This window comes from Falco peregrinus, chromosome 2 (assembly GCF_023634155.1).
Source record: "Falco peregrinus isolate bFalPer1 chromosome 2, bFalPer1.pri, whole genome shotgun sequence".
Classification (NCBI taxonomy): Eukaryota; Metazoa; Chordata; class Aves; order Falconiformes; family Falconidae; genus Falco; species Falco peregrinus.
The window spans coordinates 58,161,937-58,185,062 of record NC_073722.1 but is presented as its reverse complement, the minus strand read 5'-3'; the positions used below and the strand labels follow the sequence as shown (position 1 = coordinate 58,185,062).

General features: G+C 45.1%; 1 protein-coding gene across 1 annotated transcript; it reads right to left on the bottom strand.

The window, feature by feature from the left end:
• Positions 1–372: 372 nt before the first annotated feature.
• Positions 373–4,216, bottom strand: RASL11B (RAS like family 11 member B). Its single transcript, XM_055797497.1, has 4 exons — positions 4,043–4,216; positions 3,905–3,961; positions 2,897–2,973; positions 373–2,030 (listed from the first exon to the last, which is right to left on the bottom strand). The coding sequence occupies exons 1-4, from the start codon at positions 4,164–4,166 to the stop codon at positions 1,563–1,565; spliced, it is 726 nt and encodes a 241-aa protein (XP_055653472.1). The 5' UTR covers positions 4,167–4,216; the 3' UTR covers positions 373–1,562.
• Between the last annotated feature and the right edge of the window lie 18,910 nt (positions 4,217–23,126).

The window sequence follows — 23,126 nt, the reverse complement described above, 5'->3', positions numbered from 1 at the left end:
GTTTCCTTTTTTTTTTTTTCCAAGGAGAAAGTAGCAGTCACTTCAAAGACTTGCTGTTCTTCCGGATTTTAACCTACCTCTCACCATTCCTTTCTCACAGGATTTTTTTGACAAGGGCAAATGAAGAACTCCATTTTAATTTGAAAGGCCTCTGCCTTATTCAGTTCCTCTCCTAAAAGGAAGTTGTAAAGCAGCTGTGAAAGCCGTGCCCCCCTCCCCGCCCCCACTTTATGCTAACAAAGCAACAGTATATGCAGGAAAGGCTGCCTTACTGTTTCTGCAATCTATCTTAAGTACTCTGAAAAAACTTTGTCTCAACATTTCACTGGTAATTGCCCATTGTTTCCCACCCGAAGAACACACAAGAAAACATGCAATTCAAAAATTTAATGTTGAACCAGGCAGTAAGAATGAAAAGTCCACTCCCTAGGAGGAGTAACTGTACACAAAATAAATAAATTACAGTTTAAACAAAAGCACAGCTGGCTTTTTAAAGTGCATGTGTATAAGGCCCTTAGGCTTTGAACTCCATTGGCTCAATGTAGAAGGAAAAGTTATATATATACATATAAAAATCTGCCATGTATTTAAAGATGAATAGGGACTGACTCAGCTCAGAACAACCCACCAGCTTCACTGCCTGGAGCCAGTCATGCTTCACACCGTGCTGAACCACAGCCACCCTCCCTCTGTGCCTACTGCACGCAGGAGAGAAGGGGGAGAGAGAAAGAGGGAGACAAGTGTCTTAGACTGGCAGTTATAATGGACTGTCACTCCAACTCCACACTCATTCCTCACAAGTTCCATGTTGGATCATTTAGTCTGGACAGTAATTTTTTTTTCAGACAGTAAAAACCCCACAAGTTACTTGTAATTAGATATGTTTACACCCTGCAGACAATAGTTTTGCATACAAAGAATCTGGTCAAGTTGTCAGCAATAACATAGCTAGTAAAAAAAAAATAATAAAGGACCATTGTTTACAGTCTCAATACCCAGTCCTGTCCACTTACTTTTACAGAAGTTTCATGTTTGCTTAGTTGTTTTGAAATACATGGGAAATAAAACAGTTCTACTGTGCAATAAAATTAAACAGATGCATCATGCTGTCCTTTGCAAGACTCAAGTGGTTATTTCTTAACAGTGAACTGCAGTTCAGGGTTTCCTTGCTCAAGTACAAGTTGAGTTACAGCTAAAAGGTTGTTTCTGCACAAACGAAGACCAAATCTGTCTGACTGGAGAAAAGGCAAACTGAAAGCTTGTTTCATTTACTGAAAAGTTCCTTTTCCAAATGAAAATATTTGTTCTGCAAGTCACATCCTAGAACTATTTCAAGAGGGTTTGAGTTTTGTTTTGTGTTGTTTTTTGTTGGTTTTTTTTTTTTTTTCCTTTTCCCATCTGCCACTGTTCCTGTTTTAATGAACTGCTTAAGGACTACAGCCCTGGAAAAGGCTACCTGAACCATCTTCCTTTCACAATGCCTTAGACTCTAGATGTGCCAGTGTTAAACACTCCAGCTTTCAGTCTCAGGCTAAACACTGGGCAGACCAGCGGCTCTGCTGTCAGACAGAAGTGACAGTCCTCACTTTGGCAGACAAAGCTTGCTTAAACCTTCTCTTCAGATCCTGCATGTTAGGCGATTTTGGCCGTGGAATGAGAGAGGTTCTCCTTCTCTCGGGGGTGCTGGTTGTTTGCTGTTTACTGACTTCTTTACAGAGGAGATGGAAGGCATTGAAGACATTGTTATAGTTTTCACTGACAGATACTTCATAGAAAGTACAGCCCAGCATGTTGGCCAGCTGAAGTCCCTGCTGAGGCTCCACCTCTTTGATATGCAAGAGATCAGCTTTATTTGCAACAATGACAACAGGGACTGCATTTCCTGGATGCAACTGTCGAACATGATGGTAAAGGTGACCGAGTAGTTCGTAGCTCTTATAGTCTGTGATGGAGAAAACAATCACCAGGGCATCTGCCCAGCGAATGCATCTGTTCAGCTGCTCGTTACAATCCAGACTGTGTTCATGGATCTGAAAAATGAATGGTCTCAAATTAGATAGCTGAAGTCATAAAAGATTAAAGGAACCTGTCCTTAAGAATCTATAAAGCCAAATAGCATTTTACAGCTTCAGACACATACATTTGCATTTCACATTGTAAGTGCAAACAATCTAAGCGTGACGAATAAATGCCTATGTTGATTCAGCTGCAAAAAGCTGGAATTTAACACTGGAGTTTGCTATACTCAAATGGAAAATTGACCCGAGTAGTTCTGCATGCAGAGAAAGACTTTGTAGTTCCACAGAATGGGAAATTAACTGGCTAGACAGTAAGTCTGGGGAAGCAAAGATATGAGCTGGAAGCACTTAGACCTGGAGTGTTGCCCAGTTCAAAAAGGCAACAATCCAGCATTACTCAGGTCTATACATTCAAAACTAACTTGTGACACACCAATGAGCACAGCCACAATACAGACTTCACTTTCTATAGCGTGTATTTATGAAGCTTGTTGGGCAGCCGTCATGACATTTTCTTCCCCATGTACCTTATTTGCACAGAATTGTTTCCGGTTTTGTGTCTTAACATTCCTGACATACAGGAATAAAACACTTCAGTAATTCAGCCACTCAAAAGTAATGGGCCTCCAACGTACAAATGGTTCGTGAAAACAAGTTGGTTTTTTTTCTTTTGCTGCCAGCATACTACAGGCTCCCAACACATCTGGCTTGACTGCTTAAAATGCAAGTTACCACCTCTCCCACACAGAGGGCCAAACTCTGAAATGGACAACAAAATATTTCTAGAAGAGACCATAACAGTATGCTCGTGCAGGGGAACACAAGCGCAGACAAATGTAAAGCTGCTTTGGTAAACTGTATGGCTGCATACTGCTCACCTGAACTCCTGGAGTATCTTGCACTTGAATGGCCAACATCTCTCCATCTATCTGGATGTGCCTGCTGTAGAGATTACCTGACGAGGAACATCAACAGGGTCACAAGTACAGCCACTGCTCTACAGACAGATGTTGCTTCTGCTACCCATCAGTTGTATATAGAAAGTTGTATCATTATTTATGAGGCAAGGAACTGGCGTTAAAAGCTTTCTGCGTGTAACAACCCGTAAGTTTGTGACACTACTAGAAGCCTGGGATTTAATCTTGCATTGACTTGTTTTGAAGCTTGTCGTTTCATAACGTGCAACTTGGAGCTTAATCACTTCTTAAAGACTGTCTTAGCTTAGACGATAAAGGTAAGTGTGCAAAATAACCAGCTTTTATTATAGAAAAGCAGTTTGCTCGTCATGTAGTATTTTGACACTTCAGTGAAGCCCTCCGCTGGCCAGCCTGTAAGACTGGTTGGGGTTTAGGGCTTTTTCCAAATCATTTCCTCAAGAAAACGCTGCATGTTTTACACTCACATTAGCCTGCACTTTGCACTGCACTACACCCAGGCAAGCGCACAACATTGTCTCCACATTTTGCCCCTTACGCTGCCTAGATCCCTTAGCCGCTGCCACTCGGGCTGCCAAGAGGAATGCAGCGCTGGGTTTACGGAATGTTTTTAGGCACAAGCCCCATTAGTTTCGGCCAGGAGAGTTCTCCAAGGAGGGACACGTCCACCGCACCGAGCGCTGCCGAGGCGAGCGGCGCAGCCGAGCGGCCCAGGGGCCGGGGGGGCGGCGCTGCAGTGCCCGGCCGAGCGGGCAGGGGGCGGCGGGGGGGCACAGCCGGCGGGGACCGGCCGCCCTGCAGCGGCCCCGGCCGCGCCCCCGCACACCGGCCCGGCACCGCCTCCCGCCCGCTGGCCCCAGGGCCCGCCCGCACCCCACCGCGCCGCAGCCCAGCCCCCGGCGGCACCCCCGCCCCGAGCCCGGCAGCAACCCAGCGGCGCCGCCCGCCTACCTGCGTTCCTCTCGTAGTCGCCGATGAACCGCCGGGTGAGGAACCGCACCACCAGCGCTGCGGGCAGGCACAGACAGGCAACCGTTAGCCGCGCTCCGCCGCCCCGCGCGCACCCCCGCCCGCCGCCCCCCCCCTCACCTGTCTTGCCCACGCCGCTGCCCCCCACCACGGCGATCTTGACGAGGCGGGGCCGGGCGGCGGGGCAGCCCTCCCCGCCGGGCGCGCACTCGGCGATGGTGCACATGCCCTGCGTCAGGCGCATCGCCGCTCGCCGCCCCGCGCCCGCCGCCGCCGCTGCCCCGGCCCCGCCGCTCCCCCCGCCGCTTTTCTCGCCCCCGCCCCCGCCCCGAGCCCCGCCCCCGCCCCCGGCGGCCACTCAGCGCGCCCGCCCGCCGCCGCGCCCCGCCCCCAGCCCCGCCCCGCCGGGCAGGGCCGAACGGACGGGGGGTGCAGCGGGCACCGGCCGCGTTAGCGGCGGCGGGGGGACGGGGCGGGGGATGCCGGGAACGGGGCGCTTCTGGGCACCGTGAGAAGCCTGGAAATAGACGGGGTCGCGGGGGGGTGACCGCCACGCTCCGCGGTGCCAAGCACCGCCAGCGCCCGCCGGCGGCCGCCCCAGCCTCCCGGCCGGTCTCCGCGCGGAGCCCCGCCGGACTGGCCCAGACGCAGGCAGCCGGTGTCACCTCCCTGGCTGTCACCTCCCTGGCTGTCACCCGCCGGGCTACACCAGCCCTGCTCCCCGGGAGGGGAGCACACCTGCAGCCGCACGCCTCCATCCACCTCCGGAAAGCTTCCCTTTTCCCTTTCCCCTTCTTTTCCCTTTTCCCTGCTTTTCCCTTCTTTTCCCTTTTCACTTCTTTTCCCTTTTTTTTTCTTTTCCCTTCTTTTCCCTTTTCCTTTCTCTCTTCTTTTCCCTTTTCCCTTTTCCCTTTTCCTTTCTCCCTTCTTTTCCCTTTTCCCTTCCCTGACAAGCCCTTCGCAACAACCACCCAGAGCAGGAGCCGACTGAAATCAGGACAGCTGGGACTGCAGAGAGGAGAATTGGAACTAGGGGAGGAGGAGGAGGCTGGGAGAGGTCTGTGCCTTCCCAGCTCGGTGGTAGCACAAGGTGTGTGTGGGGGGAATCGAGTGGGAAGTGGGTATGACAATGGTTAAGGAACAACGGCAGGTGATGGCAAGGGGGGTGGGGATGGGAGGGCTGTGCCAACCTGGAAGCAGGCACTGGGCAATGTGAAGCACTTGAAAACACTTGCCAGCACAAGGCAGGGGCCGGAGCAGCAAAACGGAGGAAGGAAACCTGCCCAGGCGTCAAACAGAGGGGGCTAGGAGAGAGGGAAAAGTGGCCGCTGTGTCCCGGGCAGACAGAGCCCAGTAAAGGCCGCTGGGTAGCACTGAACGCTGAGCGCACAGAAAGAGGGAACAGACCCAAAGCGTCTGGCTCAGAACCACTGCAGGAAAACTGTCAGGGATAGAACCGGGAGCCTGATGGTGACATTGGCCAAGGATGGACACCCTCAGCTGCAAGCACGGGTTTGCGCAGAGCTTTCTATAAGCTGCAAAGCTACATTTGCATATGAAAAAAGGCATTTGGAATACAAAGAAACAAATCGCTGCTGCTCGGGCAGTAGCTGCTGCTTTCCCAGATACAAAGGTGAGAGGGGATACCACGAGTGGTGCCTGGGGCTGAGCCGTGCTGGGTGCGATGGAGGAGCAGCTCTTTGCCAGCCACCAGGTCAACAGGAGGTGGTGGTGGTTTAGCTTTGTAAGTAGTGAGTCTATTGTAGGGCTACTAAGGTCATAGGGAAAAGAAAATTGTTTCACAGATGCAGTTTAAAATTAATAGATGGGTAAAATGTAATTTATAAAAAGGCATTCTAAGTCAAAAGGGGAAAGAGACCAAATGAGAAAAAAAAATAAAAGGCTGAAGGGCTCAAGGACTTGGATACAAAGGAAAGATTAGACCTCTTTACGCCAGAGCAGCAAAAATGATCTGGACATTGTATCATAAGCAAAGGGGAAGGGCGTCACAGAAGATCTCCTGGAACTTTGGTAACTAAGGTCACTGGAAACAGAAAACCTATCAGTAACAGTGAGGAGAATCACTCTCCTGAGAAAGTCTTGTCTTCGAGATGAGGAAATACAGAAGATGGGTAATGGCAGCTAGCAGCAGTTACTTCAGCCAGCACAAAAGAAACAGGGCTGCCATGCAGTGAGGAGGGCACACGGACTGAGGGAATTCTGGCAATGTTTACAAAACCAATAAGCATTTTGCTTCCATTTTAAATAAAGATAATTCTGTGAAAGATGGGAGCAGAAGGAAGATGAATAACTGGAAGAATGTCATGGGTGTTTACTGCAGTGGGGAAAAACAAATGGTCTTTTCCCGAGTGCAGACAGGCTGAGTGTGTGATGATGAAGGTGAAAGGAGCCAGAAGTTTTACTGTAGTGCTCAAATCCTTCTGGAATACTTGCATTAGAGAAAGAGAGGAAAATAATTTACAATAATTTGGACAAATTTTGAGGGAAAAAATAAGTATAAAGTTATGGGAATAAATGGGGAAGCCATGAAGTATGCGATTAGATGAGATGTTGCTTCAGCATGATATCTTTCCCTGATACAACTTTGTTTTCCTTAAAGAAAGGAAATGTGGTAGATGTAATCTATTCGGGGTCAATCATACCTGATACCTTCCAGACAGGTGAACGGCTGTTTAAGCAGAAGATATGAGGGGATCAGGAGACAGTGACAGAGGGATGTTTATATGGGCAGTGTCAGACTGAAGGAAAGCTGCTCAGTGGGACTCTTCAAGGCTCCTGTCACCCTTCACATTTTCGTTACAGTGGTGCCATCAAGAACACGAGCATGCCAATGGAATCTGCTGTTGGCAGAGCTGGGAGACATCACCAGTTCAAACAAGGGTGGGAATAGTATACTGGAGAAACTGCATGCCTCTTAGGATTGGTTTAATGAAAATATAATTAAATCTGATAATACTAATGACATGCAGAGATTCATCACAAAAAAATCTTCCATTGACTATGAGATCAGTACTTGGAAAAGAAAGACTAGTTAATCACAAGATGAGTAGGAGCTATGTAAAAAGGGAAACGTAAACCCAGCAATATCAGATAAGTAATTTCAAACAAGATCTGCAGCACAATGTGTGATTCTGTTGGGCAGTCAAGAGTAAATCAAAGTGGAACAAATACGGACAAAAGCCACGGAAGTGAACAGGCACTAGACAGCCCATTTCAGAAGAGGATAAAAACACTTGGTGTATTCAGTTTGGCAGAGCAAAGCAAGCGGGGCTTGGGAAATGCGGGAGCCTGGCAAGTTAAAGCTAAGGGCCAATGTCAGCAGGAGAACAAGTGGCTATAAGCTCAGCTCTGCAGTCGGCATAGCAAACCAGTAGAGCAGCCCTCTAACAAGAGCGGTAGGAGCAAAAATCCTATCTGACTTATTTTAAATGGAGCTGGAGGAGGTTATGGAAGGGATTACATGGTGCGGTTGACTGCAGTGGCAATGAGATTGGATGACTGAGAGATCCCTTCTAGAGGCCCACAAAAAATATTCTAACACCATTCCATACATAAGTATTTAAGCCTAACATACAGTGATGCAGGCAGCAGTGGTGTCTCCAACACCTAAAGGGGTGTGTTAGGAAAGAGAGAATGGGAAAGGGTGATGAAAATGAGACAACACTGCAATAAACCGGTTTTATAAAGGAGATGACTAATGAGAGACTGGATGAAAGTGCTAAAATAACTGGAGAATGGGATCTTCTCCCTTTCTCAGAACACAAAAGCAGAACAGATTGAAAGGTGGGACTTCTGGAAAAACTGAGATACAAAATATGTTCTTGTAAAATACATTAATTGAGCTACTGCGCTAATTGTAGTAGGAAGGCACTGGGACAAAAATTAAAATTATCGCTGTATGAAGAAGGAGCATGCATTTATAAATCATGAGAAAATGCATTTTTACAGTACTTCATGCTAGCATATAATTCATAGGCAGCAGTAAATTTTTCTCCCCACATTTTGCACCAGGCTCTGAAGTATTACGGACCAGAAAGAGCTCTAACACAGTGTGGACGGGCTTTCTCATCCACCAGCCTTTTTAATACAGAATTTCTTATGTCTTCCCCTCAGTTATATGGAAGTGACTGCTGTCAGAGACAAAGTCTTAGCTGGGACGGGCATGGGTCAGAGCTGGTGCAAATACACATTTGCACTCTTCAGGGGTGTGTTTTGTTTTCTGCCACAGTTCTGAGGGTAAGTTTGCATGCAGCTTACACCTTCCATAAAGACACTTCCACCGACAGCCAGGGAATGAACGGTACTTTGTTATCCAGTGCTTTGGTAATTAACTTCTAATGCATGTCTTCACGGAAACAAGTGGTGTGGACATGGTGTTTGGAAACACAGACAACATCTGCTCATTCCGGATAAATTTGCTTTCCAAAGCACTGTGAATTCTGTCTTTGGCTTTATAGGGGTAGATACAAAAAAGTTGTCTGTTCATGGCACAGTACATATGTCCCATGCTCCCAACTTACAGAGCCAAGTCCGCCAAGCCCTGCGAAAAGCCCAAGAGCAGAGTTTACCCCCTCCTCTGACACAGCCTTGCATCACCTTCCAAGAGGAAAACAAGAGGGAGGGAACAGGGATATTAAAAGAAACTACATAAACAGGAAAACATATTCTCTCTGTACTGGGAGAGATCTCCTGGCCAGCGAAGGGCGAGCTTACTGGGCAAGATAGGATCTTCATTCCAGGGCCGGGAAAGGGGGAAGGGAGGGAGGGACATGCTCCATGCACCCTCACCTACCCGCAGACCCTGCGTGGTTTCTGTAGCAGCACAACAGCAGGCATTTTTCTCTCTCCACAAGAAAGCCTGACTAATGTTCTGCAATTATATTAGTCTGCATCTTAATCAGATTTTCTCTTCTCTTAAGTTTGCTTTCCAGCTGCCCCATTTCCTCCTTATGTAACACTCCCAAACTCTAATCCAAGAAGTGAAAAGCTCAAGGTTTTCTTTTCCATTCTGGGCTGCCCATCTGCTGGCAGGGGGTTTTTTGTTTGTTTTTGGGGTTTTTCTTTGTGTGTGTGCTGGTTTGTACCCCCACCATACAAGCAGTTGTTCTGCACACAGAACTCCAGTTTGATCTGAAAAGGGACAGGGGGAAAACCCCAGTGATGGAATCTATTGAATTAATACAAGCTCTAACGCTTCATACAAAAATGTATGTGTGAGAGCTTAGCAGAATTTTTGTTTTCCATTTTAGGAATGCCTCAGGACCAATACTAAGCCCTCTAAAATATGTGCAATTAAAGTGTCATTGCCAGCCTCTTTAAATCTCACCTTGTGTTCCAACAGAGTCAGTTGGTTGAGGGGCTGACACCTGGGTTACATTGCGAAAGGTCGCTGACAGGTCCTGCTCTGCCAGACAAACCGCTGGGTGATGCTCACACCAGCAGAGGAGCGCCGGGGCTGGCACAGCTTCTCCCAGTTCCTAAGCAAATGAAGAGCTTTTTGCAGATAACATCTGCAAGTCTAACCCTACCCAGCCTTTAACTTCATGGGGTCATCACACAGAAGTCACATCCCTGAAACTACAGGCAGGGAAGGCAGTGTTTCTGTTACCACCTCTCCACTTCTTGGCTGTCACCTCTGGTGGGTGCTTGGTGCACGCATCCTGCCCTGCTCGGGGGTCAGCCAGGACGGCACAAGCCCTCATTGAACATGGCGTGAGCTAACCTTGTTGTGAAGTGGAAGGATACTGAAAACTTTACATTTTTAATAGAACTTCTTCAGCCAGAAGGATGTGAATTCAAGTCATGTCTACATACTACAACAGAAAGTTATGATGAGTGAACATGTAGGTTGCAAAGTCAAATGCAGAAAATATAGGAAGTGCCAGAAATAAGATTGCCTGGGCAACCTTAACTCATCCTCCCACATGCATATGCGTTTTCTTACAGCCTTAATTGCATAATGTCATACCATTATACTGTCTCCTGTCATACCGGCAGTCTGTCTTCTGTTTGCCCGTGGGAACAGAGCACCTAAATATACTTGAAGATTTGGATGTTATTCAGCATTTCTTCTACATCCTCAATTAATCAGCCCCGTGGTGCAACACAGAAAGTATTTCGTTGGTAGAAGAATTACTAACCCCTTCATAGGCTCGTCATGGTGTATGGCAAAGATACACGAGAAAAGTTCAAACTCTAAGTTAGCCAGGCCGCTGAAGTCCAGCGTGTTCCTGCCACTGAAACTCCTTTCAGTAGAAGCTGGATCCACATGCCATTTTAAAAACGCAATTACTGTTAACAATTTGAAAGTAACAGTTTAAAAACAGCCTGCCACTATACAGATTTCCGTAAGAAGCCGGGTGTTCCAAAACATTTTGTTGATAATCCAAAGTAGACAAACAATAAAAATGTAATGGGGAAAAATGGAAAGTAAATTATTCCTACTTGGGAAACACTACTAGTAATCTATATAGCTACATAGATATACAGGCTATAAGAAGCTGGTTATATTTTTCTTCATTGTGTTTCTGTATGATAAATTTCTGTATTCTGTTTTGTCTGAGTCTAAAGCCCATTGGTGATGTTTTGTGAAGGATGTGTTTTAAGGCATTTAAATGAGAGAGCAGTGCTGCCTACAAGGCAGCCTTAAAAAATGTTATTCATCAAAGTTTCAGGCTAGTCATTAGCAGTCACACAATTATTATGCTGGCAAATGACTATAGATAGGCAGCCGAAAATTGTCAGAGGAATGGCATTCATTTTTACCAGCAAAAAAATGAGACTTTTGAGCTACTGCAACACCCAACATTTTAATAACAATCCATTTTTCAACGATACACTGTTCAGCTGGCTAACCATGCCCAAGGACTAAACACAGGAAGCTTAAGATCAGACTGTCAGCTATGTTTGTTTTCTGTAAATCCCTTTGTGATGATGATGAACTGCACCATAACAGAGAAGGACAGTTTAGTGTTATTGTATAGATGACTCATACAGTCTCTATGGTTTGACAAGAGCACAGGGGGGTTTTTTCTAAATAAAGTAGTCAGTCCAAAAATAGAAGTAACACTTAGAAGAATGCAGCTCCAGGAGGAATTACAAATTCCATCTACCAAAAACACAGAGGTTGGTATGCTGGGGCATCTCTGCTGAGGATATTGTATGAAAGCCATTAATTCTTCATCTGGAATGTAAATCTATGCCATCCAAATGGGTTTTAAGTATTTCAAGGTAGAACTTCAGTTCCTTGCTAGAACCAGTTTTAACCAGTTGGGCAATTTTCACAGTCATTTTTATATTTGCTTTCTTGCTCAGAGCCCAGAGTTATGTGCCCTGTTGTCCCTGCAGTGCTGCGATGCAGTGTGGCTGGAATGGGTCCCCAGGTGAGGGAGGCAACGGGGCTGGTTCTGCCAGCCCTCCTCCTCTGCTCAACCCTGGCATGGCCTCCCCCACCAGCCAGCTCCAGGGCCATCACACCGCTTGCACAGGCGAAAGGGACGCCGCTGCCACAGCGTATGCAGTTGCACGTGCTAAGGTTTAATGCCACCTTGTTCATTGGAAGAAAAGGAAAGCATCAAGTCCAGGTAGAAGGAAAGCATTTCCACTTGTTTCTCATGCTATGCCAGAGCACTTTCCCTTCTCCCTAAAATATTCAGGAACATTTGAAAACAAATACTCTCATTTGCCCGAGATACCCTTGAGATGGGGTTTTGTGGCTGAACTACAACTCACCTTTAACACCGTCTCACTGAATTCTCAAATCTCACCCAACCAAACCCAAAAAGTCTCAACTGATGAATCCATTGGTCGTGTTTTCTTACAGAATGAATTACAGGAGCCTCCACCAAATGAGAAGGGAAAATACTAACAGAGAATACTAAAAAGAGAAAGGAAAATACTAACTCACTGCCTAGCTTCTAGCCAGGAGCTGTAGGGGTAAAATGCATGATGCACCACAGCTTGGGGTCTGTGTCACCCACCTGCCCAGAAACTATCTGTAATGCAACCAGGTTGAACTACATCCTGAGAGGAAGTTTCTGTTCACATGGTCCAAAATAAAGCCCATCGCTACTAACGCTTGTCGGACACAGGTGAAGACATGAAAGAAAACCTGTGCTTAAACTGGCTCCTCTGGGAAAGGTCCCTCTCCTGGATGCAGGCTGGGGCAGCAAGTTTTGTCAAGGGGGACGAGTAGGAGGACAAGGGAGCAAGCCAGCCGGCTGAAGGCAGAGGAACTTCTATCTGGCTCTGTTGCAAACTGGTTTAACATGGGTTTTCCTTAATTTCTGATACCCAAGGAGTCACACTGCTATAGGACAACCATGGAAGGGATGCAAATACGGCACAGCAGTTGCCCCCTGCCCAGATGGGACGGCTGGCTTGGACTGGAGGCAGCCTTACACATACCAGCAGGTGACTGGGCTCTTCCAAGGCTCTCAGCAGTGGACAAGCCACCATTTAGGAAGTAGGGCTGGGCTTGGTTTTGCTGTTAAAAAACAAAAAACTCTGCAGTATAACCTAAACAACCAAGACATCCAGTGGCTCATCCTTATTTCAGTATTGCTCCAGCTTAGACCTAACGACAGCTCTACGCTTTTTGCATCAGGGATACTTTCATGTGCTTGGAGCAGGTTGCAGAGCGATGACTTCTGTGACTTGGCTACCGGGGGGCTTCATTTGACCTTGGGACTTCGCTGCCTTCTTATAGTAATGGCAAAGGGAGGACTGGAACTACAGTCTCCATTAAGTGTCAACTTGAAATACACAACACTTTAAATTTCAGATGAAAGGTCATTTAAATGCAAAATATGAACTTTTATTCATTAAAGTACGTAAGAAAATGCTCCGTTATATGCTACTGTACTACTGTGCAGTATGTATTTTGCTAGAGGTTTGGTTCCACCCATGTTGATATTAGTAACAAAGTTTACATTAATTTTCATGGTATAGGAATAGAATTACTCACTACAAAATGCAGTCCTATAGTCTGAAGTTGGGCAAAAAAACAGTATCTAGAAAGTCTGGGAAAACTTATGCTTTCTCACAGCTGCATTTGTAAAACAGATTTTTTCTTTTAATTTGACTTCTGACCAAGATTGAATTGTAACTCAAGACTATTATTTCAAATTGCAGAAATGAATACTAAGAATCAGCATTAGGCTAGCTATAAAGCAAGCTATATGCTTGCTAAGAGCATATAGAAAAAATTGTGTAATAAGTCAAGCTTTAAAGCAATTCCAACTACAGTCAACTACTGGAAAATTAGATGATGTTGAAATTTAATACATATTGGGTTTTTACCGCATTCTAGACAAAGAATCACTTTATCTGCAGGTCTGACTATGAACAACAGTAATTCTCCCCAGTAGTTATTGTCAGCATCTCTCTTGAATTCCCATGGGTGTGAAAGAGAATAGGTTTTGCACAGAAATAATTAGGAGAACCAGTCAAATGAGGTGTTATTCTGGCCATACTACTTAACTGTAGATGTAGACAACAGCTGACTCACTGCTTAGAATCACACATTCTCTCACATCTTGGCGTCTGAAATAGCTGAAACATCACAACCTGAAAACAGGATTTATAACTGAGAAGTGGAAGTATTTTGCATTAATATTACATATAAACATGAATAAAACATTAACACGTAACTAGAATGTTTTTAATTTGTATCTGAGCAGTAACTGCAATCTCAGCTGTTTCGAAATACCAGAAGGCAGTTGTACATAAAAGATTCATTCTCTTTTGGTCTATGAATCAGCTACGAAAGAACTGAAGTTGCAGTTCATTCTCCTGTGCGCTCAGCAAGCCGAATAACTACATTATTACCGATCTGGGACAGATTGTAATGTTATAATTAACTCTCAGATAAAAACTGCTGAAAAAAATGTCAGTACTCAGTAAAAATATTCGGGGGGGAAAAAAAAGAACAACGGGCTGAGACTACAATAGAGCATAATTTTCTCAAACTCTACTCATACAGTATTTTCTAAACCAACATTTACATTTTTTAATGGATGTCCCACTTTCTTTGACTAGCAAATCATTTGCAGAAGTAGAAACTTTTGTTCAGAGTTATAATGAGAGATTGTTTGCAGAAAGAAAGATTTTTTTCAAGACTCCCTGGAAGCTGTACAGCAGCTCATCTATGTTGATTTAGCTTACAGTTTTTCTTAACACTAGGACAAACTGACCTTTAGCTGGAAAAGAAGTACTAAGTGGGGATATTTTATTTATCACTTTTTATTGCTTTAAATAAAATGCAAAGGCAAATTATGTGATTCTTGGTTTGTGTTTCAGGCCTGTAGCTCCACTTGCACTTGAAAAAGCACCCAACATATTTTCAGAGAAAAAAAAATATCTTCAAATGTGAGAAAAGAAGCGTGCAACAAGTACAGGATGGAAAACAAATTCTGCAAAGGAAGCAAATCGCAGCTGGCATTTTTGATGGGGAGAGAGAAAGGCACTGTGGGCAGGCTGGGTACAGAGCCCGATGGTAGTACTCAGAAAAGTGAGGGGTCTGGGAAGAACGCATTCATCCTGTAACGTTTTGCAGTCCATAATGCATAGGTTTCTTAAATGGAGCCATACAGACATACTTTTTGCAGGTAGTTGTTTCCATCCAGACTGGCATTCTGTCAGAACCCTTGGCATTCTACCGTCACCAGGAGCTACAGCGATGATGACATGCAGCCCCACTCATGCACCGAGTGACGAGCCCTGCAGCCAGCCTCACCTCCCAGCTCTGCCAGCGACATGGACTCCTGCGGTCCGAGCAGCAGAAGGAAACATGGACGCAACTCATCTGCATCAAAAACAGATCAGCTGCTGCCATGAGCAGAGCTGTGTATGGGCAGCCAGAAGAGGAATGGGGAGATCAGAAGAGGTAAGAAACCGTTTGCTTTTGCTCAGTTCAGCCCGATCGCAGTGCATGGCCAGATCCAAAGGTTACTGGCATCAGTGGGATTTCTGGAGCTCAGTGCCCTTGCCTCAGGGCCTCCAGGAGGTGAGTGCCCCCCTAGATCTGAGGTGCCCAAAGTTAACTTGAGTGCCACCACCGACAGCAGCAGGTACCAAGATGTAAAAAGATGGCTAACCCCTTGTACAGCAGTGATCATGGGCCTGCGTCTGGTCACACCTCAGGACAAAGAGTGTCCCGACCCCCTCTCTGCGTCCTTGTGTCACCCACCCCAACACGGAGCCAAGCCCATCCAAACTCCCATGCTTTCCCCCACCACTCCCTCCCCGTTCCATACAAACTCAGACGCCCAGCCCAGCCCTCCTGCTTGTCCGCCTGTCCCTGCCCCATGCCTCAAGCTGTCTTTCAGCATCCTGAGCCAAAAGCACAGTTCCCACGTTGGCAGTGTTCCTGCAGGCTTCTGTATCAGGCCACCCTCACACCTGAGGGCTTGCCAGGCTAGAAGCCAGAGCCTCCCCCGTCCCCTGCCAGTGCTGATGGGGCACGCAAGGCAGCCCCTGGTTGCCATCCCAGAGGTGCCAAGAGGAGAGTGGAGCCAGCTCCAGGTCTGGGTTCGTGCTGGCGCACAGTCTCACCGGTGGTACGAGCACTGGTGTGCAGCGGTGATGCTGTGTGGGAGATGAAGTGTCCTGGGTCTGAGGCCAGGGAGCCCTGGCTCTCATGGCAGGTTAGTCTGTTCACTCTCACATGGGTTTTTTCTGGTGTGTGTGTTCCTCCTGCTCCCCACCCCAACATCTGCTGACATCCTTTCCCCTGGCTAATTGCCATAAAGGTCTGTCATCATGCAAGAAACTGCCAGTGGCTTGTAGGTGAAACTTGTGGCTTCAAGCATGGCTTTGTTTGGGAATGCATGAGAAAACGTAAGCATCACGGGTGTGCAGGGCTGTTGAGACTCCCAAGGAGAGGCTGCCAGCACGGGCGGCGAGGCTGGATACTGAACACTCACCATTTACATTTCATCACATATTACTGGAGGACATGTACTCCGTGTCTAGAAAATTAAGCTGTTATTACAAGACAAAAATTCATATGCTCTGAGGCTTGGTTTTGGCCTCGGCGCAAGGCTGTGTGCTCCTAGGAGTGGAGCGGTTGTGAAGCAGTAAGGGACATGCTCTGATTCACCGTGCGATCCAGCAAGAGCTTCCAAACCATGGAGCAGTTGTTTTTCTTAGAGTCGCCAAAAGATTTTGTTCACCTGCCAAATTCATCTGACTTGTCCTGCCTTGCACCCCTTTGGAAAGAAAGAGCAGACCCAACTGGCGTACGCTGTAGTCACAACTAAGGCAAGCTCCTCCAAGCTCGGGTGTACTTCAGCTCACAGAGACAAACTGCGGGTAAAGATATACAATATCCTTCAAGGAGACAAATGGAAGCAATGTGTGCTGTATCAAGTACTAGCGGGCTATGTTTCTGTGATACATACTGGTTTTTTGAGAGAGCCAGAGTAAGATTAGCGGGTCTCTGCAAGAAACCCCAAACAAGACCACTGATACAAGAACCATATGAGTTCTTGGATCAGCCCCATTGCTCTGGGAGGTTTCTCTGGCCTCCTGCTAATGCCTTTCTACGTACTTGCTTCTCAGCGTTCCCAGTGTTCAGTCAGCTTTAACAAGAGGAAACATATTGTACACAAAAATATTAGAAAAAAAGGTACACGTACCTGATTTCCTAATTACAAGAAATTCAAAGAAGCACTTTATGCATGGTTCTAACAGCTTCTTTCCCATTTCCCTTCTCTTTTCTTCTCCCTTCCTCTCTTCCAAGTCTGCTGATAGGTATTTTGGGGTCTATGAATTGTGGCTGCAGAGAGTGCATTTCTGGAACACTCTCTGTGGTTCTCCTAGCTATAAAACATGTAGTTAGCCCTCTCTGATGGACCATAAATATAGAAACACTCACCTAGCTGTTTGCTGTAATGCTGTATTGCTTCCACTTCTGAATTATATCAAAAGCAAGTTGTATTAGCCAGTCCCTCATTTTCATCTCATCATCAGGTGCTCAAAGGTGGGTGGATAAAAAGCACCGTCAAGGTGTGATGCACTGTTAGTAGAATGGTGGCTTGCACAAAAAAGTGCAGGTGCTTTCAGTGTGCAAATGAGGCCAGGTTGTGCTGGCAAAGGATGAAAGTTGGGGGAGATTTCTGGGAGTGAAGTTCCATGACTCCCTAGCAGGGATTAACTTCTATCAACTTGGCGAGATGGCAGAGCCACCCATCAACTGCTGAATCAAGGATGAGGTAAAAAGACTGGAAGCTCTGCCCCCCCTGTTGTCACCGGTGCTCGTCTCCTGGGAGGTGGCCAAAGCAGCTTCAGGAGGACATCTATAGGACTTTCTGTGGCCCACAGACGTTCACAGGGAAATTGCCGCCAGCCAGAGTCAGTAGGAAGGATGATGCTTTTATACACAGCCAGTCCATTTGTCATGTCCAAACAGATGTAGGGTCACATGATAGCCTTGGCTGCACAAACACGGATGCCGTGAAGTTTCTTACACCCAGCTTTACTAAGACACTTAGGGACAGTGGTGCTCAGAGACACAGGCTGGTTTTTCGGGTGCAGATGTTCAGCTCACTTTTTTCTCTTCAGAGGGCAGAGTCATGCGGACTGCCTGTGACAGCCCATGACTGCTCAGAGTCTGAAGTGCTCACCTAGAAAGCAGGAGACCTGCATTCAGTGCTCTCCTCAGCCTGACGTGACTCAAAGCAACACCTTGCCCCCTCCGGGAGTCTCTTCCAGCCACTGGACTGCATACTTCTATGGAACCAGGGCATTCCCTGCCTCTTCTCTCAAAGCAGAGTGATAGAACAGGAAAGAAACGAGCTTCAGAGGGCCAGAGTGAGAAAGAACAAGCGAGAAAGCACCTCTTTATGTCATCCACTAATGTGGGCATTCAGCTGAAGGACCGAGACATTGGCTCCAGCCTGCTTTCTGAACTGGAAGAGGGGTTTAAGAGCTGTATACTTCCATCCCAGCTGTGAGAATAATTAACATGAACAGACCCCCTCTTGAAAAATAAAAGGTTATTCAAGTAAACCAATGTAATGACTGTTGCTAGAATGCCATATCCCACAGGAGCAGACAAACCAATGATTCATTAATGCTTCTAGCTGGAAAGGTAGGGGCTGTTATCCTGTCGATTAACGTAACCTCCTATCTCTCATTAGAGCACAGACTGGAAGCAAGTCCGAGTCAACCTTTATTATTATAATGAGTCATATGCACTGTGGCAACTGCTCAGACATCCCCCGGAGCCAGCCCTCATGCTATGTAAAATAAGGGGCAGTCCAAATACCTGACAGCTTCACAGACCAGTCCTGTTCTTAACTATTACAGTCACAGGTAAGTTCTGCAGTCTTAACCGGGGCTCAAAAATTGACTCAGCAGTGGGGCAGTCTAAGGACAACTGGCTGGCAGGGTGGTGAGTGAATTTGTTAAGGTCGTGAGCAAGTGCATGCATTTTGTGCCGTTCATTTTCTCCTCCCCACTGGCTCTGGTTTCGAGAACAGCAGGGGATAGAGACTGTCAACGATCCAGACTTCCGAAATGCTCAGAGAGAGAGAGTGACGGTCAAGTTCAATTACCTCTTAATTGATAAGCAGGATCCCAGCAGCCAGGATACAGGGACAGGGCAACATGCCTGCTTGTGTCCTGCACCCCAGGCTTGCTGCTGATGCTGGCTTGTCTGCCAGAGATGTTTATTGCTGTTGCAGCCCATTTTTGTAGGCTAACACTTTGTTATTCATTATCAGATTTATCATTAAAAGGACAGGATCAGGTCTTATTCTTGTATCCATTTTCTGGATACCCAGGGATGTCACTAGATATAAACTCCACAGGAACCACAACACTTGTACCCTGAAGTCTGCCTAGTACCTGAAACTGAGAAATGCCATGTTAAAAATAATTCATTTAAACAAGATAAAATTTATAGAGAATAAAAAGTGTTTGTACTTCTATCCAAACATCAGTGCATACTCAGCATATTAGAACCCAGCACAAAGATCAGATCCTGAACGGAAATAAAAATGTTTTAGAAAGCTGTGTTCAGCGGAAAGGAAGATGACACTCCAGTAAAACTAAAAGTAAATATTTGCAAAGGCAGGCAACAATAAGGTAGCTGATCTTTTAGGACTAACCTTTTGTCTTCTGAGATCTCTATACCTTAGTGTCATGGGAATACAGAGGCCAAGCAAAGCATGGAATAGCGAAAATCAATGAAAATTTTATCACTCAGTATTGCTGAGTTGGACCAATGTTGCACATTTTGAAAATATCTTCAGAAGTATATTGCTGAATCAAAAGCAATAAAGCAGTTTAAAAATCCCAACAACCCAACAATGTCTCAAAACCACATTACAGAAGTTAATGTGTGAACTCTGGAAACTGTTGAGGTTTAACTTGCAGGGCACGAAGCAGCAACAAAACCCTTTGAGATTACCATCTTTTAAGGTTAGACCCATTATTGGTAGTAATTCCTACTGTGTTTATAAGTTGGTTAATGACTACAAGACAGCTTGAATACAAAGGAGAACTTGGAGCTGGGGGAACTTGGAAGACAAATTCCTGATGGCAGATTTTAAAATGAACAAGCAGCAAAAGCAGGGAATGAGGTCAGGCTGCTCAGTCCCACTGCCTTACTGGCTTGTTGGGATGAGGAGAGGAATAAACGCTGGTAAAGATAAGAAATATTTGTAACTTGGTACTGAAGTGCTTGGTAGCTGCTCTACCAACTTTGATGTAATATTGAAGTCTTAAAGCATATAAAGAAAGACTTTTTAGAGAAATGTGATCCCTGAGCCTCAGAAGCTGCCCCCACATAAAAAAAGTGCCATAAAATAACATAGTAATACTCCAGTTACAAAATGCTAGGAGGAAAATTACAGGCAATTTCAGTCCTGTTGCTATTTTCTTTACTGCTTTGAAGGAATGCAGTAGATTACCTGCATTAGACAGGCAGGCTTAGAAAATGGTTCTCTTTTACAGGCTGCTACAGTCTCAAAGGCTTTAATGCCTTTGGAAATGTCCACACAGCAAAATAAAGGACACAAAATAGCATAGTAAACCTAACAAGCTTTTATCTTGCTATTACAGATAACAATAGCAGCAAAAACATAGCAGGTGGAAAGGGCTTTCCACACTAGCATGTGTCTGTAACATCCATCTAGAGCACCAGGGTGGTTTGTGTTTAGGTTGCTATGAGTTTGTGCTCCCGTCTGTGTCGGTCCATCTTGTGTTGTGTAGGCATGTTTTCTGTCTCACAAGCAGTAGACGCAGATAACGACGTCTAATTAATGGAGCTCCCCCTCACCCAGCTGGAATCTGAACAGGCTAGGGACAAAACTGATAGCATGCGGTTTCAAAGAGTACCACAGTTAGGTAGCAGAAGGTTCATTTTGCATATCACGTCCATTTTAACTGTGATAGCATAAGAACAGCACCTGTTAAGACGGATCTGCAAGGCGGAAACTTTTCAGAACACAAAGACCCATCTAGGTCCCCGGCTAGTACTTATTATTGGATATTTGGCAGGTTGTGTCTCTATGGGTGATGTCTGAATACCAAACTGTTTGGGAGTACAAGAAGACAGGAAATGGTCAATGAAACCATTTGTCTTTAGCCCTTCTCCCTAATAAGCAGTGACCAGAAGGTCCACTTGATATCTTCTGCCTATTGTTTAATTTATTTTTAAATAATCATCATTAAGACTATTATTTGCACTGTGGCAGGTGCTGTACAAATAGGGCAAAGCAATAGGGGAGTCTACTGTAAGGGGAGGAGTGAGGTGGATGTCAGTAATTTGGGTTCACAGGCACCTGAACAGGCTCTGAACAAGAAAGCCAGACACAAAATGGCACACATGAAGCACCTGACAATTATACAAGATCCAACCCAGGTTTTTCACTGTCAACATAACTCACTGCAACACTGAATCGTTACATTCCTCGCCCCTTTCCACACCAATACCAGCGTCATCTGCATGTTAATTCGCTTCAGGAACTGCACTTTTATACAATGCTAAAAAGAGCTAGTTGGAAAATACATTTTTTTCTCCATTGAAAAAATAAACTGTTTCCATCAAAAATCTAACTTACACAACTTTCTTTCATTTCTGAGAAACAGCTTGTCAAAAGAAAAATCATAAAAAATTGTTGAGGAAAATGTTAAACTGATTTCTTCCCACTTTATTTAGTTGAAAATGATCTGATTGGGAAAAAGATCCTGATCAGCTAGTAAGGCCGTGTGTGCATTGACCGGTATAAGCAAAATTTCCAGTGATGTTGAGGAACACGGAAGAAAAGAGGTTTACCTTACCCCACTTGTTCCATCTGTTTGCCGTTGCAATGGCATGTTTAGCCTGCAGTCATCTTAATGCAGAAAAAACATACCAAGCTAACCTGGATACTAGAAATGTGCCAACCCAAAACTCAAGGTAGGTTAGTTTATCCAAGAGATAAGGTGCATGTTCATGATTGTGACAGACACACCTTGAAGTCCTGTCTGCATCAGTCAGTCACTTCATATGGATGCAACACACCTATGTTAAAGGGTTTCTGTTGGTAACCTCACCGGTGTACGATTTTCTGAAGCAGCTAATGAAAAAACATGCAACCTTTCCAGCTGAGAAATAACCTCATATTTTCCTATTACAATAGCAGCAAAAGGGATCCAACAAGGTCACACAGCCCAACCCCCAGCCCACCCCCCACCCCCAGGCAGGAACAACTAAATTTAAACCATCTATCACAGCAACTGCTTACTATACTTTTCTTGTCTGCTCACACATTCTTTTTAAACCAGCCTTAACCTTTCTCTTTCAATTAAAGGAGGATGGACGATAGCTTTCTTGCTTTAAGAGACTTCCTGCTGTTTCTCTCTTTCTATGTATTGTTTTTGCTGGATATTTTTCAAAGTCAAATGCCCTTCCTAGAAATCTGGGCACTTTGTTGTCAGAGCTAAAACTGCTGTTGGGGTTCGCTGTTGACTAATGTGTGTAGACGGGGACTGATGTCATTTTTGTAAGAAAAGCAAATGCTTGCAGGAAAAGAATGGGAATATATATTATTGTGGGCATTGAAATAAGCATTATGGAGATGGTATGTTTTCTGTTTATTATCTGATAATTTCCTTGGTTTTCTGGGACAGATTCTCAGCTTGTATAAACACAAATTTCAAGTAGGACTGACCCATGCTAGTTTACACTAAGCAATAATCTGACTCACGGTCTTGACAGACAGTGTACTTGAGCAACCTTAAGTGAGAATTCACTTTCTCTGTGGCTTCAGCTGCAATGTCCATGATAGTGTTTACCAAGAAAAAATATAAACCTGTGGGAAAAAAATTTGTTTGTAATACACATACCTGAGAAAACGGCAAAGACCCCTTTTTTGAAATAGAGGTTTTACTTACAAGATGCTATGGCTCAAAGGTATATTTTGGCCAAAATGCTGTGCTCTGATGTAACACAGAAAAGTACAGACCTCAAGAAATCAGCTTTGATCAACAAATGTAGCATAAACACAGTTATCACATAATTACGTCTCTGCCATTCTCTGCTGCAAAGACTGGAGAGTTGTGGAAAGCTCTGGAATAGTAAAGGCCTGAATACAAACCAGCCATTTTCTCATATTTCAAGTGATGCAGAAAGAAGTAACAGTCTATCCATTTTCACTGTGCAATTTTTTAGTGTTCCTGAGCAGGAAAAAAAGGGAAGTCTCCTGCCCGTTTTCTCCTCGTATGTATTAAACTAATTACTCTGCTTTAACAAGGGGAACTTTGTTCTCATAATTTCCAAGTTTCATTCCAAACCCTGCAGCTAATCATGACCACAGTCACTGATAATGAGTAGTAAATTGTTATAGTCCTTAGAGCCTGATAGGTACATTCCAGCCTGCATCATGTAGCCCTGCTTCTCTATACATTATTGTTCACAGATGGTAGCTGTCAAACTCTGTCAACTTCATATACACATTCAGAGTCACATCCGCATTCCTGAAATTTATGACTGCACAGCCCTCACCTTCTAAGGCCCTTAATTCAATAACATGTCACGTCCCTTCAGTCTCACCCTGCTTTAAAATACTTTCACTCACTTACATGCCTTCCATTTAGGAAAAAAAAAGAAAAAAACCCAACAAAAAACTACTGAGTTTACAATGTAAATATTTTAATAGAACTGGGGAGGGGCGGGGAGTCTATCTGGCTTTAA